Source organism: Bos javanicus, chromosome 6 (genome assembly GCF_032452875.1).
Source record: "Bos javanicus breed banteng chromosome 6, ARS-OSU_banteng_1.0, whole genome shotgun sequence".
Taxonomy (NCBI): Eukaryota; Metazoa; Chordata; class Mammalia; order Artiodactyla; family Bovidae; genus Bos; species Bos javanicus.
Window position 1 is genome coordinate 79,737,806 of NC_083873.1, and position 16,851 is coordinate 79,754,656.

The 16,851-nt window shown below is 36.1% G+C and overlaps 1 protein-coding gene across 1 annotated transcript; it reads left to right on the plus strand.

The window, feature by feature from the left end:
* The first annotated feature begins 5,490 nt into the window (after positions 1-5,490).
* On the plus strand, positions 5,491-5,943 carry LOC133250108 (small ribosomal subunit protein eS26-like). Its single transcript, XM_061421230.1, has one exon. The coding sequence runs from the start codon at positions 5,511-5,513 to the stop codon at positions 5,793-5,795; it is 285 nt and encodes a 94-aa protein (XP_061277214.1). The 5' UTR covers positions 5,491-5,510; the 3' UTR covers positions 5,796-5,943.
* Positions 5,944-16,851: the final 10,908 nt, after the last annotated feature.

Genomic DNA, 16,851 nt, shown 5'->3' on the forward strand with positions numbered 1-16,851 from the left:
ATACCACTGATACTACATTTTGTTGGACACAAGTTACACCTGCTTGATCATTCAATAAAGTTGAATATGTTGAATGACACCTTTCTTGTTTTTTAATTTATACATGAGATAATATATTAAGACATTTATACATTCCACTAAGCACCCAGATATTATCTGCTAAGAAACTACATACACATCATTCATTTAAAGAAAAACACAACTATGTTTAAATTGTCATTGATAATAGCAAGAGACCATTATTTGTCAAAACACAATACATTAATTTCTCATCCTGTTTAAAATTCATGAAGCCATATTCAGATAGACAAATGCTTATTAATTTCTAAATTGCTTTACTGACTCTAATGACAAAAATGCAGAGCTTGTAGGATGCAATACAATTATAATTAAAGTGAATTTTCTACTGCTTATTTAGTTCAACAGATATTTTTGAGTAGTTTTACATCCTGCAGATTTGCTTTTTCATATTACATTGGATTACTAAAGGTAATTTTGCTTAAATAAACATATTTCTCAAGAAAGGGTGCCTTTAGTTAATTATAATACCACATTATATCAAGTAAACAGGATTCTCTATAGTCCACTGGATATGACTGGATAGTCATACTTTGAGTTACTGGGGAAAAATGATAGAATTATAAAACTACCCCTTTATGCATGTAGAGGATATATTCATATCCTTTGCTATATGATTTTGAGTTTCCTCAAACCACATGATAATGTCTACATCCCCACTTCCTAAATCTGGGTTGAATTGTCTTGTGTTATCTGACTGAATGCATCATAATTTAAACAGTACCATATTGGAACCTGAAAAGACAAAGAAGCCTTGTGTTCCTTAGCTCTTCCTCTTTTAGTAATCTATATAGAATGAAGACAAACCCAGCCTAATCTGCTAGTAGATGAAAGATCACATAAAGTAGGGCTGTATCAACCTGGCCAAATTCCCTAAATCAGCCAGCCTATACTACCAGACTATAGCCACCTCTCCAGCTGACCACACATATGTGAGAAAGCCAAGTTAAAATAGACTGATTTTGGCCTGCAACAGAAAAGTCATCCAGCTAATGCATAAACTTCTGGACAAAAATAAATAAATAAATTTTTTTTGCTGAAATGCCAGTGAGTTTTTTGTGATTATTTGATGTGTGGCATTAAATTGTGGTCATAAATAACTCACACAAGCTTACATGCTTATGAGAATTTAGCTTTTGAAATTTTTTTGGGTCAGTTAATGCATACATGCAGGTACATTATAGCTCTATGTACTTTCCTTTCAGTGAAATTATTTTTATTAAAATAGGTGCTTAAATAGATCAAAGTTTCATGACCTTGAAATACACAGTGTTACGAACAGCATAGATTTAGGAAGGAGTGATGGCTTTATTATATTATTACCTGAATCTTTATTTATGTTTTGTTTTGCTTTTCAGCAACTGATTTTATTAAATTGGATAAAATGACTTTATTCCATGGTATTTTTATTAGCTCTTGCAAGTGTTATTTAGAATGATTTCTTTTTAACTGATTTGAGTTCTGTTTGTAAAAGAATGAACAGAATCATAGAAAAATATAAATGGGGAGATCAAAGGAAGCAGCAATTCCATTCCAGGCTCAAATAATTTTAAGGGTAGTACATATTTAAATCCTAAAATTTATTGATGTTTCTCACTCTACTAAAAGCTCAAATGATATTGTTGAACACTTGACTTCATAAGTAAAGAATAAATAAATTTCAAAGATGTTCATATCTTATAGCTGAGCTGATACAGATTTTCAAAATTGTTACTACTCAGTTACAATTAACTTAATTATAGTAATTGTCCCTGATATTAATTAAATGCTTAGTGTATGAAAGCACATTCTAAATGTGTTATAGGCATATGTTTGTTAAAAGTGGACTATTTATAATTAAAAAGCAAAAGAAAAGAAAGATAAAGTAATACAAGATGTTTACTGGCGCATGGAATTTAAATTAGGTCAGAAATGGACAAGAGGCATTGAGAAAAAAGTGGATACCAGAGTAATTTGAAAGTTCAAATTGAGTTAATTGTGCAAATAGATGGGGAAACAGTGGAAACAGTGGCTGAATTTATTTTTCTTGGCTCCAAAATCACTACAGATGGTGATTGCAGCCATGAAATTAAAAGATGCTTGCTCCTTGGAAGGAAAGTTATGACTAACCTAGACAGCACATTTGGAGAAGACAATGGCACCCCACTCTAGTACTTTTGCCTGGAAAATCCCATGGACGGAGAAGCCTGGTAGGCTGCAGTCCATGGGGTGGCTAGAGTCAGACACGACTGAGCGACTTCACTTTAACTTTTCACTTTCATGCATTGGAGAAGGAAATGGCAACCCACTCCAGTGTTCTTGCCTGGAGAATCCCAGGGACAGGGAAGCCTGGTGGGCTGCTGTCTATGGGGTCGCACAGAGTCGGACACGACTGAAGCGACTTAGCAGTAGCAGCAGCAGCAGACAGCATATTAAAAAGCAGAGACATTACTTTGCCAACAAAGGTCCATCTAGTCAATCAAGGCTATGGTTTTCCCATGGTCATGTATGGATTTGAGAGTTAGACCATAAAGAAAGCTGAGTGCTGAAGAATTGATGCTTTTGAACTGTGGTGTTGGAGAAGACTTTTGAGAGTCCCTTGGACTGCAAGGAGATCCAACCAGTCCATCCTAATGGTGATCAGTCCTGAGTGCTCATTGGAGGAACTGATGTTGAAGCTGAAACTCCAATACTTTGGCCACCTGATGCGAAGAGCTAACTCATTTGCAAAGACCCTGATGCTGGGAAAGATTGAAGGCAGGAGGAGAAGGGGACAACAGAGCATGAGATGGTTGGATGGCATCACCGACTCGGTGGACATGGGTCTGGTTGGATTCTGGGAGTTGGTGATGGACAGAGCAGCCTGGCGTGCTGCGGTTCATGGAGTCGCAAAGAGTGGGACACAACTGAGTGACTGAACTGAACTGAACTGAACTGAATCCTGCTAAAAGAGTTGCTATCACCTATTAATGATCCAACAAACTTATACAGAGTAGAGGAGGGGAACTTCTAAAAATTAAATATTTTAAAAAGAAAAATTATATATACTTAATGCAAATGCATTTTCTGTTTAATTCCTTTGATAACTTCATATATTAAACTTTTTTGTGATTTTTGTTCTTTCAATTTGCAGATGAGGAGATTAAGTGAGATAGGATTGGATACTGATATGTTTAATTCTAGAGATAATCCTAAAGATTATCCTCAATGAAATTTTAAGCTTTTATGGTCTAGTTTTGTATTTCTGCCTTTACAATGGAATGATATGGACAGGTTAGAAACAAATTTATTAACAGAATTTGTCGTTTGCTAACTGATACAAATATAGTTATATAAACTATCTTTTGCTATATGCATATTTTAACATTTTATTCATACTAATAAAAGGTAAGGTTTTTTTTTTTTAATAAATCTTTCTACTTTTGCTTGCCTTTCAGTCACTTTCTCTTCCTCTTTCCTACAATATCCCCTCTTCAGTTAATATAGAGTATCTTTTTTACCTTAATAAGAGAAACAAATCTTAAGAGCAGAATAAGGACTCCCCATAAAGAAAAGTAAACTTCATAAATTAAATTTACTAAGTAAAATTTTTACTAACAAAAAAATTAATTAAAACTCTATAAATTAAAAGACATGAATTAAGAATTTTCAGTCCTTGGTGATATCATAAAAAGAGTGATGAAACTGAAAATGTTAGTTACTTAGTCACGTCCGACTCTTTGTGACCGCCATGGAGTGTAGCCCTTCAGGCTTCTCCATCCATGGGATTTTCCAGGCAAGAATACTGGAGTGGGTTGCCATTTCCTTTTGTAGCGCATCTTCCCAACTCAGAGATCAAACCCAGGTTTCCCTCATTATGGGAAGATTCTTTACCATCTGAGCCACCAGAGAAGTCCCAAAAGGAGTGATAAATAAGTCAAAAATACTTTTGCCCATACATAAGATAGAGAGGCAAATCTGCAAAAAGGACTAGAAGGAGATGAACAAAACGTTCTTTTTTTCTCTCTCTAACACACAAATCTGTGAAGATTGACTGAGGTGGCTGAGGGCATCTGCTAATATGAGTCTAAGTACCTCTACATTGAAACTTGAGATTAACGGAAACCAGTTCACCTCTTAGATTCAATATGTATCTGCTATCTGTGCATGTTTAAATATATATATATATGTGTGTGTGTGTGTGTGTGTGTGTGTGTGTTTATATTTCTCTTAGCTCATTGAGCTCACCATTGTAGAAGAATATTACCAGTATATAAGGGATATCTATTTCTCACTTAGGGTTTTCCTGGTGACTCTGGTCAAGAATCCGTCTGCAATTCAGGGGAGGAGTGTTCCATCCCTGGGTTGGGAAGATCCCCTGAAGAAGGAAACGGCAAACCATTCCCCAGGTGGCTCAGTGGTAAAGAATCTGTCTGCCATTGGGAGACACAGATTTGATCCCTGGATCAGGAAGGTCCCCTGTAGAAGGGAATGATAACCAGCTCCAGTATTCTTGCCTGACAATTCCATGGACAGAAGAGCCTGATGGGCTATAGTCCACTGGGTTGTAAAGAGTTGGGCTGACTGAGTGACTGAGCATGCATAAATGCTCAAGATAAAAATAATTTCTAAATTCTATTTTCTTACTAAATATTTACAGATATGCTATAGCATATATCAGAGATTCTTTAACGATATAAAATATCATAAAGTTATTCTAGTAAAAAAGTGAAGCAGAAATCATGCGAGAAAAACTACATACATCAGCAAACACTAAATAACTTTTTAAAACCAAAACCTCATAAAAAAGGAAAAATAGAATCATTAGTGACATTCAGAATAAAGCTATGAATTTTAATTAATAAGGTTCATCTGAAAGTAATATAATAAATCATATTCAAATTGTAAACATAATAAAAAAGTGATCAATAAAATTTATAAAATAAGGTGATTACTAAAATGTGACTTAAAATAATTAACTTCAATATTCAGTGTTATTGTCTTCAAAATTTTTCCTTGCATCCACCCTATAAGAATTCCTGAAAATGTATGCATCTAGCTAACATATATTTTCTTTTTGGCCATGCTGCATGGCTTGTGAATCTCAGTTCCCTGACCAGGGATTGAATCCATCCCTGGTCATGGTAGTAATTGTGCTGACTCTTAACCATTGGACCACCAGGGAACCCTCTAGCTAACACACTGGATATTTATTATAGTTGAAGTAAGTTAATTTTCACTAATGATACATATAAATTATTTAAAAGTTGATAATGGTTTATGATTATTTATATATGAAACAAATAGTTTATGATATAACTACTAATTTTAACTACTTAAGCAGAAAGAATTAGAAATTATTTTTGTAAGCATTGTATGTGGGCTGTATACAACATGTCTTGAAGAATCTGGTAATCTACAGAACATTTCAAATACGAGAATCACATAGCCTCTCTCGCCTTGGCGCTTCCAAGATGACCAAGAAAAGAAGGAACAACGGTCGTGCCAAAAAGGGCCGCAGCCATGTGCAGCCTATTCGCTGCACCAACTGTGCCCGATGTGTGCCCAAGGATAAGGCCATTAAGAAGTTCGTCATTCGGAACATCGTAGAGGCCGCAGCCATCAGGGACATTTCTGAAGCGAGTGTTTTTGATGCCTATGTACTTCCCAAGCTGTATGTGAAACTACATTACTGCATGAGTTGTGCCATTCACAGCAAGGTAGTCAGGAATCGCTCTCGGGAAGCCCTTAAGGACTGAACACCTTCACCCCGATTTAGACCTGTGGGTCTGCCCCACGTCCTCCACCAAAGCCCATGTAAGGATCCAAGTCCTTAAAGACTGAAGAAATATTGGTTTCTCTGAAAAGACAATAAAATGGAAATTATAAAAAAAAAAAAAAAAAGAATCACATAATGTGGTTGTTTTACTTCTTTCAATTCAGAGCACCCCAATGTGTACAATACTTAGATGATAATGCTAATTCTTAGTTTTTAGATAAGTACTTTTATAACAAATAATGATAGAAAGCTTTATGAGTTTATGGTTCTTAATTAGCTATCATAATTCAGTTCAGTTCAGTCGCTCAGTCGTGTCTGACTCTTTGCGACCCCATGAATCGCAGCATGCCAGGCCAAGTGTCTCTAAAACTAAACTTTAACTATTTCTCTTTGTTTAGCACATTATAAATTTTTATACCCCCAAATATTCACTTCATTAACACTTGAAATAGATGCAGAAGAATATATGGGTGAAGAATATTATTTATTTTGGTAAACAGAATAATAACCTCCTAAAGATTCCCATGTCCAACTTCTAGAACCTGTGAATACGTTATTATATATAGCAAAGTGGATAGACAACGATGATTAAATTAAGGATCTTAAAATAGGGAGAGATCATGAATTATCCAGGTTGGTCCAATATAATCAGAAAGTTCCTTAAATGATAGAAGAGACAGAATAGGAAAACAGATGTGTTCATAGAAGCAGGGCCTGGAGAGATGCACTTGAATGCTTTACAGACAGAAGAGAATCATGAGCCCGAGAGAGAGAACATTCTCTAAAGAAGCTGGAAAAGACATGGAGTAGAATCTTCCCTAAAGTCTCAACAATGAATGCATGACCATTTTCAATACATTTTTTAATTCCGAACTCCAGAACTGGAAGAGAAGAGTTTCTTCTTAAGACTCAACATTTGTGGTAATTTGTTACAGTGCCCTTACAAAACTAATGCACTTATTCTCATCAATGGAAATGAACTATTATGAACAAGCTGACTGTCAGATCAAGGTCTTTAAGAAAAAACATCTATTGAAGTTGTTGATTTAAAAATCGATTTCTTCTGAAGAATCTTTGTGTGTAGCAATGTAGTACATTTACCACAGTTTTGGAGACTTGCTAAGGAGCACACACTTAATTAAGAACATGGATTCCACGGACAGTGTTCCGTGGTTAAAACAAATTTTTGATTCTTTCTGGGCCTAGGGAGGACTGGCGTGCTACAGTGCATGGAGTCACAAAGAGTCAGACATGGCATAGAGACTGAACAAAAATGAGTCCCAGGATCTCATGAAAATTACCTACTCTCTCTGTGCTTAAGTCTTTTATACTTTTCAGTTGTAGTACCTGATGAAAATTGCCCAATCTCTCTGTACCTTAGTTTCCTAATTCTTTTGACTTTAAAATTGTTCTTTAGTTTGTATTTCATTCATCATAATGGGAAATTAGACATGTTTATTAATAAACCATAAATCTTTCAAATTTCTTAAATTTAATAGCAATTCAAAAATACATATTAACTTAAAATAACACAACATCTCTGTGAGTAATGTCTAGTATCTCAAAGAACTTAAGTAGTTCTCAACCATAACTGTCAAGAAAAATCATATGAAACATTAAACAACCCCAAAACACAACGAAAGATCAGATAATAGCAGTCTGTGATATTAACAAATTACTCTGGAATGAACCAGAGACATGTTCTCACATTTTCAGTGATTTTGACCAGTTCTGTGAAGTACTAGTTTTAAAAGTGTTAGTGACACTTCATTAAATACACACATACACACACACACACACACACACACTAACATAGTGATGACTATATATTTATATATATATACATACACACATACATACACACATGTATGTATTATACATATATGTATGTATCTATTTACATATACATATATATTTAAATAAAGTATTTATAAATTGATTATTTTGTGTTCATACTCAAAGAGTTATTTTACTACGCATTTCGTTATTATCCAAAAACTGACTCAGAAAGCTTTACTTGGAACTCCAGTAATTTTTAAGAGCATGAAGAATTCCTGAGGCTTAGTTTGAGAACTATTGCTATAGATCATAATTTGGTAATCTCAAAGAAAAAGTTTAGTACTTTTAGGCTTCCTAGTAAATATAATCTACTATTCAAATTTATGAAATCACGTGTTATAATAAAACCACTCCTAAAATGAGCAAGGTAAAAAACTAATCAGTGGAAAGACTGAGAACTACTTCAAAATTATCAGGCAAATATTTCATCTAACTAGGTGAATGTTATACATGTCTAAAAAAGAAAAGCAGCTAGAAAAATAATGAAAGAGAAATCAGTAGAAATAATTTTTTTACATTCAGTTCAGTTCAGTCACTCAGTCGTGTCTGACTCTCTGGGGCCCCATGGATCGCAGCACGCAGGACCTCCCTGTCCATCACCAACTCCCGGAGTTTACTCAAACTCATGTCTATCAAATCGGATTACCTCTCCATAAAAAGTTTGATGAACTTACTGATATTTTGAAAAGTTCCACAATAATTATAGCCAATTAATTAACTAAATATTTAACATCAGATAAATATAATTGTTAAATATTTTTATGCTTTCAATAAGTTTTTTAGTGGATGATGTTGATAAAGGACACTAGAGACATTTTAGAAAACTATTAGCCCTTAAAGTCAATTAAATGTATGACTCTGTATGAAGAAATACATTTGAGTTCTTCTCAGAAACTTAATAACTCTTATTGAGCAATCTGGAAAAGAGAACAAATTATATCCAAAATTTTGGGCAAATGCACTGTACATTTTTGAGATAAGATATACACCAAAATAGTGGCTGTACTAATTTGCATTCCCACCAACAGTGTAAGAGGGTTTCCTTTTCTCCACACCCTCTCCAGCATTTATTGCTTGTAGACTTTTGGATCGCAGCCATTCTGACTGGCGTGAAATGGTACTTCATTGTGGTTTTGATTTGTATTTCTCTGATAATGAGTGATGTTGAGCATCTTTTCATGTGTTTTTGTTAGCCATCTGTATGTCTTCTTTGGAGAAATGTCTATTTAGTTCTTTGGCCCATTTTTTTGATTGGGTCGTTTATTTTTCTGGAATTGAGCAGCAGGAGTTGCTTGTATGTTTTTGATATTGATTGTTTGTCAGTTGCTTCATTTGCTATTATTTTCTCCCATTCTGAAGGCTGTCTTTTCACCTTGCCTATAGTTTCCTTTGTTGTGTAGAAGCTTTTAAGTTTAATTAGGTCCTATTTGTTTATTTTTGCTTTTATTTCCAATATTCTGGGAGAGGGCGAGGGTGGGATGATTTGGGTGAATGATATTGAAACATGTATAATATCATATATGAAATGAGTCGCCAGTCCAGGTTCGATGCATGATACTGGATGCTTGGGGCTGGTGCACTGAGATGACCCAGAGGGATGGTATGGGGAGGGAGATGGGAGGGGGGTTTGGGATGGGGAACACGTGTATACCTGTGGTGGATTCATGTTGATGTATGGCAAAACCAATACAATATTATAAAGTAACTAATCTCCAATTAAATATAAATATATTTATATTTAAAAAAAAGATATACACCAAAATAACTTCCCCTCAGCTGAACACAAGTGTAACATTTTGTCATCTCTTCCCTTGAAGACTAGATTCCTTGGTGGGGGGGGAAAGGATATGATATTAAAACAACTGGTGTATATTTTTCTTAATTAGCTAGATAGCTTGAAACCCTTCCTTTCATCCTTCTCTTTTTTATTTCCTTTCCTTTCTGCCCTCTCTTATTTCACAAATGTCCACTATGCATCAGCCAGTGCAGTTATGTTACAAAAGCCAGATAGTAGACATGCTATCACATATCTTAAAATCTAGTGTTGAATACATACATTTAAAAGGGCTTTACAAAACTGAGAGAACATAGACAGTGCAGATGACTCAAGTAACAGAATATTCTTCGTAAATGTAGTGGGTATGTGTCATGTAAAATTACAGTGGGAATTAACTAGGTGAAGCAGGGAGGGAAACTGAGGTAAGACAGTTCAGGGGAACTGACAAGGAAGAAAGTGCTAACACAAAAACTTAAAACAAAACACCTATGGTAGTTAATTTTATGTATAGACTTGACTGGGCTAGGGGATGCCCAGAAAGCAGTTAAAACATTATTTCTGGGTGAGTAAGTGAGGATATGTTGCTGTATAGTCAACTTGTACCAAAGTCAGAGAATCAGCTTCAACTCGTTGCAAGAGCATAGAAGAGCTGATTTTTGAACCATGAGCAGATCTCTAATATGGCCAAATGACCTTATTCAAGAACCCTGAGTGGCTGAGCTGTGATTCTTCTATTGGTATTTTTATCCACGTTAACCCTTATCTACCATCATTACTGCTGACATCATATGATGTGCAAGACCAACTTGCTAAAGTGGTAAGGACATTTACTAGAGATTCCTTTCTTAATCAGGCCCTATTCAAAACTGACCACTTTTCAAATCACCTGGTAAATATCAGAGCAATGTACACTGTATGTAAAATCCAAATAGGCCTACCAAATGCTCCACTTCTTTTCAGGTGGGAAGGGCAACGTGCAATAATATATCCTTTAACTTGTAGAGAATTTTCTGATTGCCCAAGAGCTGCTGCTGCTGCTGCTAAGTCGCTTCAGTCATGTCCAACTCTGTGTGAACCCATATATGGCAGCCCACAAGGCTCTCCCTTCCCTGGGATTTTCCAGGCAAGAACACTTGAGTGGGTTGCCATTTCCTTTTCCAATGCATGAAAGTGAAAAATGAAAGTGAAGTCACTCAGTCGTGTCTGATTCTTTGCGACCCCGTGGACTGCAGCCTACCAGGCTCCTCCATCCATGGGATTTTCCAGGCAAGAGTACTGAAGTGGGTTGCCATTGCTTTCTCCGTTGCCCAAGAGCTGTGACATTTAAATCTTTACTAATACAAAATTCCCTTGAATCTTTGTAGTTTACAATTCACACCTATGGTGTTCATGGGTCTAACCATGGCAACTAAAACACCTGCTATTATTATTCCCATGTGCAATTTACATGTTTTATGTATTTTTCCAGATAAATAACAAACCCAATGGAGGTACAGAATTAATCTGTTTAGTGAAGACACCACACCTGGTAAAGCTGAAATAACTTGTAGCACACTTGTAGTCCATGTGTAGTACACTTGTAGCTCACAGTCGTTCTTTGGCAATCGTTATAATCTATAGGATTATTGTAGAATCAGGCTAGTAAATTACAAAGGGTTATAGTGGGGAACATCATTCCTCCATTGCTTATGCTTTTAAGAGTGGCACTAATCTCTGTCATTTCACAAAGGTTGTAATATTATTGATACTTCTGACTTTCTACCTCAGGCAGGGATGCAGAAGTTTCAGGAATTTTCCTGATGTCATCCACCTGCTCTAGCACATGGCTTTTCTAAATGTCCCTATACTTCTAGGATACTATGATGATATTTCTATTCTTCTTTGACAGTTTTGTTCTCCATGTTAAAACCCTTGAAAATAGCAGGCCTTATTTTTCCCAGTGAATATTTAATATAATTGTTGTAATTGCCTTTAGAGACTAATTGGGAGAAACACTACCATATACATTTGCTGTGATATGTTAGCAATCTTCCTCAATGTGACTTAGCCTTCTGTTCAACTCATGTTCTCCGGTCCCTAGGTACCCCATGCTTTATTATCCATCTCCCATAGATTGCTGTAAGTCATTTCAGCCTTTCTGTTTGTTGCAGTAACTGTATTCATCGTGTCTTGACAGTTAAATACTGCCATTAGGTTTTTGCTTTCTGAAGTCTTATCACTATTGTCACTCAGGAGCCCAGTTGCATATGAACTTCCATTATCAATTCTGGCCTACAAAGGATAGAAAATACTATTGTTTTTTAATAATGCCTGGAACTCTCACAGTAGCCCACTGCTTACTGTGTTAGAGAAAGAAATATCCTCTGGGCCCTCCAAAGGAAGACAGTTAATCAACAGGTCCTCTAGTCTTATGAAATAAATCTCTGCTAGCATGCAACATGACTGAGATGTGACCTCATCCTCAATACTATGCTGCACACAAGACATAATTTTCATTTTGCCCTCATTTACTATAGATGATTGCTTTGGTTTGCTTCTCTTTAACTTTTTTTCCGCCAAGATTTAAGAGATCATTCAAGTATCAAGACCAGCTCAAGAAGGCTGAATGCTGTGTTACACGAGAGTAATCTATATAAGTAATTTTCTTGTGTTTAGACAAATTTGGCTCACCACTTCACTTCAGTAACTCAAGATACATGAATACATTAGCCTGCTGAACTTATAGAGGGTTTGGTGGTTAATATCCTTACTCCTTGGAGCATGGGCTTGATTCTATCCATTGACCTATAATACCTTACAGAACGTGAGGGCAAAAGTTGAAGAGGACAGGTATCATTGTTTGAAGTATCCACCATAGTTGAGATTTCTGCATACTGTTAAGGCATGAGTATATTTATATCCTAATGTAAGTAGGTTAGAGATCAAGGTTCTTAAGCACCTCTAACCAGATGTCCCCATCCTAGGTGTCAGGGACTAGTAGGATCTATCAGAGATATGTCTTCACTGAAGAAGAATTTTCAGAGATTTAAAGAAATCTCCTCTGAAAACCTGTTCTCTGAATTCATGTCCTATGCTCTGTTTCTGTCAATATGATATGGGTATTTTTAAGTCCCCTCATAGAGAACTTGTAGCTTTCACAGAATTTTGGATTTTCACATAATTTAGCAATTTGACAGTAGCCTGCCTCATGCCTGTTATTGCCTGTCATTTTCTTCCTTGAGTACATAGATAGCACTTCAGTCAATGTATCAGTTCAGTCACTCAGTTGCTCATTCGTGTCCGACTCTTTGTGACCCCATGAACCACAGCGTGCCAGGCCTCACTGTCCATCACCAACTCCTGGAGTCCACCCAAATCCATGTCCATTGTGTAGGTGATGCCATCCAACCATCTCATCCTCTGTCTTCCCTTTCTCCTCCTGCCCTCAATCTTTCCCAGCATCAGGGTCTTTTCAAATGAGTCACCTCTTCGTATCAGGTGGCCAAAGTACTGGAGTTTCCACTTCAGCATCAGTCCCTCCAATGAAGATGTCACTTAAAAGCCAACAAACTAATATCTTCACAACTACCATTACCATCTTCTCCTCAAACAAAATACAGGTTGCAAATGTCAACACAACTCTTTTTATCTGTATCCCATCCTAATTTCACATTTGTAGGCGTTGTAATGATCACAACGCTTATACATGCTGGCACTTAAAATCATACCACTTTCCACAAGAAATAGTTGGTCATCTCATTGGTAAGTAATATAATTCCATAATCTCTTCATGAGTATCTGTTACTCTGTCCCATTCCTGGCACCAAATTAGTATGGGTACTCCTAGAAGCAGATTCTAAGTATTAAAGTCCAAATTTTTTATTTTGGAGTTAAAAAAAAAAAAAAAACAGCAGGAAAGGAAAGAAGTGATGATACAGAGAAAGCAATGAGGCAGGAGATAGATGGACTCCAGGTTAGGCATTTACAACTAACCTCCTGTTTTTCATAGTGCAGGAATAAAGTGGGTTTCAGGCTAGACACTTAAAATTAGCTTTCTGTTTGCATTTCCTGAAACAAGAGATAGATGGGCTCCAGATTAGATATTTACATCTAAATATGTTTGCACTTTAAAACAAAAATAACAACAGAAACAGGGTAAACAATCAGGCTTTGTCTCCAGAGTGCACTTTAAGATGATAATCATGGCAGAATGAGAGGGGCTAAACTCTGAGTAAAGGATTAGGAGATCATGTATTTCCCATCCTTGTGGCAAAGGAGATAGTGCACATGTGCAGAAAGCCACCTTGGGGGTCAAAAAGAGTGTGTGCCACCTCATAATATGTGATGTCAAGGCTGGCTCATATGCCTCTGGACTGGAATCCATCTTGGCAAAAGTTGTGCATGCATGTTGGGGAGGTGTAGCGTAGGTCAGGTGTGGAAAAAGAAGCCAGATAATTGGCCAAAAGTAAACAAAGGCTCAGAAGAAGTGCCCTATATAAATGATTTACCTGCCTCTTTACTGTCCTCCTCCTCATTAGGGGGGATGCTGCACCCTTTCTCTTGGTGTGAACATCTCTGCCTTGCTTCTGTCTTACCCAAACAAACTGTTTCTTTGTGTGCTCTTCCACTTGTTGTTGTGCTTTGTTTCTAACAATAAACTTTGTCTGTTTTTACAGTTTTTGCATTCTTGATAAATGAATTTTTCAATGAGGGCAAAGAGCCATGGAAAATTTGCTTCTAACCTCCAGCCCTTGATGGTCTGGTGGTTAGGATTCCTGATTTTCATTCAGCCTATTCACATTCAATTCCTGGGCAGAGAATTAAGATCTTCCTTCACACCACTGTTTATTGCTCAATCAGATGAATTATTGAACCAGCTATCACAGTTGCTGATGAGTTTAATCCTGGTGCTTCTGCATGCATGTGGGGGGATGGCATCAACAATTATTATTAGAATCAAATGAGATAAAACATAAAAATAATCAGCAGCATATCTAGTAAAACAGACCTGAAATTTTAAAAATATTTTTATTAGTACATTTAGAATTGAACAAGAACCTTGATGATATTGATTACATTATTATTGTCTTTTTTTTTCATGAAGACTGTTACAATGCCTAACTTTGCTTTATAAAATGAAGTACTGTCAGCTGAATATGAAATTCATTTCAAGGCTTAATGATTCTGAAAGATGATAGCTGTTCCAAGAGATTTATCTTTGCATCCTCTTGTCCAGCCCATTTATAAATCAGAAGAAAGCTTAAGTTGGACTTTTAGGTAGACAGATATTGGCATGTAAGGAGATAATCATTTTTGCTAGTTTAATCATACCCAACTTTGTTTCAGAAAGTGTTAAAGTTATATAGTTATGTGTGTGTTTGCATTTGTTTGTTGATATGCATTAATACAAATGAATTTCAGTACTATTTTATCGAAAGCAATTTGTTAAAAATAAAAAATACTTATGCAACAGTATACTGAGTATATTATGATTGTTAACTGTCCCAGGTTCTCTAATACTGAAACTCTTCCCATCTGACCTCTGTGTGGCCTCCTGTTGTATGCTTTCTCTTTCACATTTTCTGTTATGCTCTCTTTTACTCTCAAAACTCTAGTGTACTTGCTCTCCCACATGTGTACAAAAATTAAAATTAAAGAATTAAAATTATGGTTCTCACAGCAAATAACATAGAGACTGGAGGAGAAGTTCAAATGATTATCTGTATGCATTTGTTATACTGTATATTTTTAAAAGAATATATATTTCTCTTCCTAAAAAAGATAATTGTTATCATATAGACTATTTGTAGGAGAAGGCAATGGCACCCCACTCCAGTACTCTTGCCTGGAAAATCACGTGGATGGAGGAGCCTGGTGGGCTGCAGTCCATGGGGTCGCCAGAGTCCGACACAACTGAGTGACTTCACTTTCACTTTTCACTTTCGTGCATTGGAGAAGGAAATGGCAACCCACTCCAGTGTTCTTGCCTGGAGAATCCCAGGGACAGGGAAGCCTGGTGGGCTACCGTCTATGGGGTCGCACAGAGTCGGACATGACTGAAGCAACTTAGCAGACTATTTGGACATTACATTTTTAAATACTTAAGCAATTTTATTATAGTGACCGAACTTAAGAGTTTTTGTTTATATATTAAAGAAAGTATTATATCCAAATCATATCATATTGCACTTCCTTCCATCAGTCAAATATCAAAGTGCCTGTCCTAAAGTATATAAGTAAAACTAAGTCATAAGAAGTTACTCGTGTTGGTATCTTTTTGCAAATTTAATACACTGAAAATGTATTTTTTTATTTCTTGTTATAAATAATACTAATCTGATAAGGCCATTCCATTGTTTTAAAACCTTCAGGCTAAGAATCAGTTCTAGAATCCTAACATGCCTGCACTATCTGGTATAATGCGGCATCAGCTTACTGCATCTTCACCTCTCACAACTCACTACGCTTCTCTTTCACTGGGTCCTGAGTGGTCTTTTAAAAAGCAAAATAAATTTAATTTGAACAACTTTAAAGTCTTTCCAACAGACAAAAAAAAGAAAATCCAAACTTCTCATTTTGAACTTAAATTTTGCCTTATATGCCCTGGCTTCTGCCTAATTCTCCATTTATATTTGCTCCATCTTCCCTAGCATTCACTCTGTGAAAAACACACACAACATCCAATTTCTCAAACTACTTCATTTTTTTTTTGTTTTTTTGCCACACACCTTTGCATTTTCTGTCCTAATACCTCAAGCTATTGCCACAATTCTTTTCACAGGTCTAGTGGGGCTCGAAAGTTACTGTCAGAGAAAACTCTGAACACTCTGTTTAATGTAGAACCCCTTTAACCCATGTTTAGTGCGTTTACTGAAAATAATCATGTATTTAGACTATGTATATATGTGTGTGCATGTGTATACACCTGTGAGTATACCTTATACACACACAGAGACAACCAAGCACACTCACAAATACGTTCTGTCTCCTTCCTTTAGCATGTCAGTTCTGTGAGGGCATAAAAGTAGGCATTTTGTTCACTATTACATATTACAAGCCTAATAAGATAAAGATATTTAATATAATGTTAGATTGATAAAATATGAACACTGAGGGTATATTCAGATGCTTCTTTATATGTATCACATCTGTTGTCTCATCATGACTAGAAAACTACCTAGTCAGAGGATGGGTCTAAAAATATTAAAACTGGCAAATATTGAGGTTTATATTTTAATCATGCTAAGTTGCTTAAGTCGTGTCTGACTCTTTGCAACCTCATAGACTGTAGCCTGGCAGTCTTCTCTGTCCATGGAATTCTCCAGGCAAGAATACTGAAGTGGTTTTCCATTTCCTCTTCCAGGGGATCTTCCCCACCCAGGGATGAACCCAGATCTTTTATATCTCCTGTATTGACAGATGGGCCCTTTACCACTAGTGC

Coding starts and splice junctions, on each gene's coding strand:
- LOC133250108 (XM_061421230.1), top strand. CDS start 5,511: ATGACCAAGAAAAGAAGGAACAACGGTCGTGCCAAAAAGGGCCGCAGC.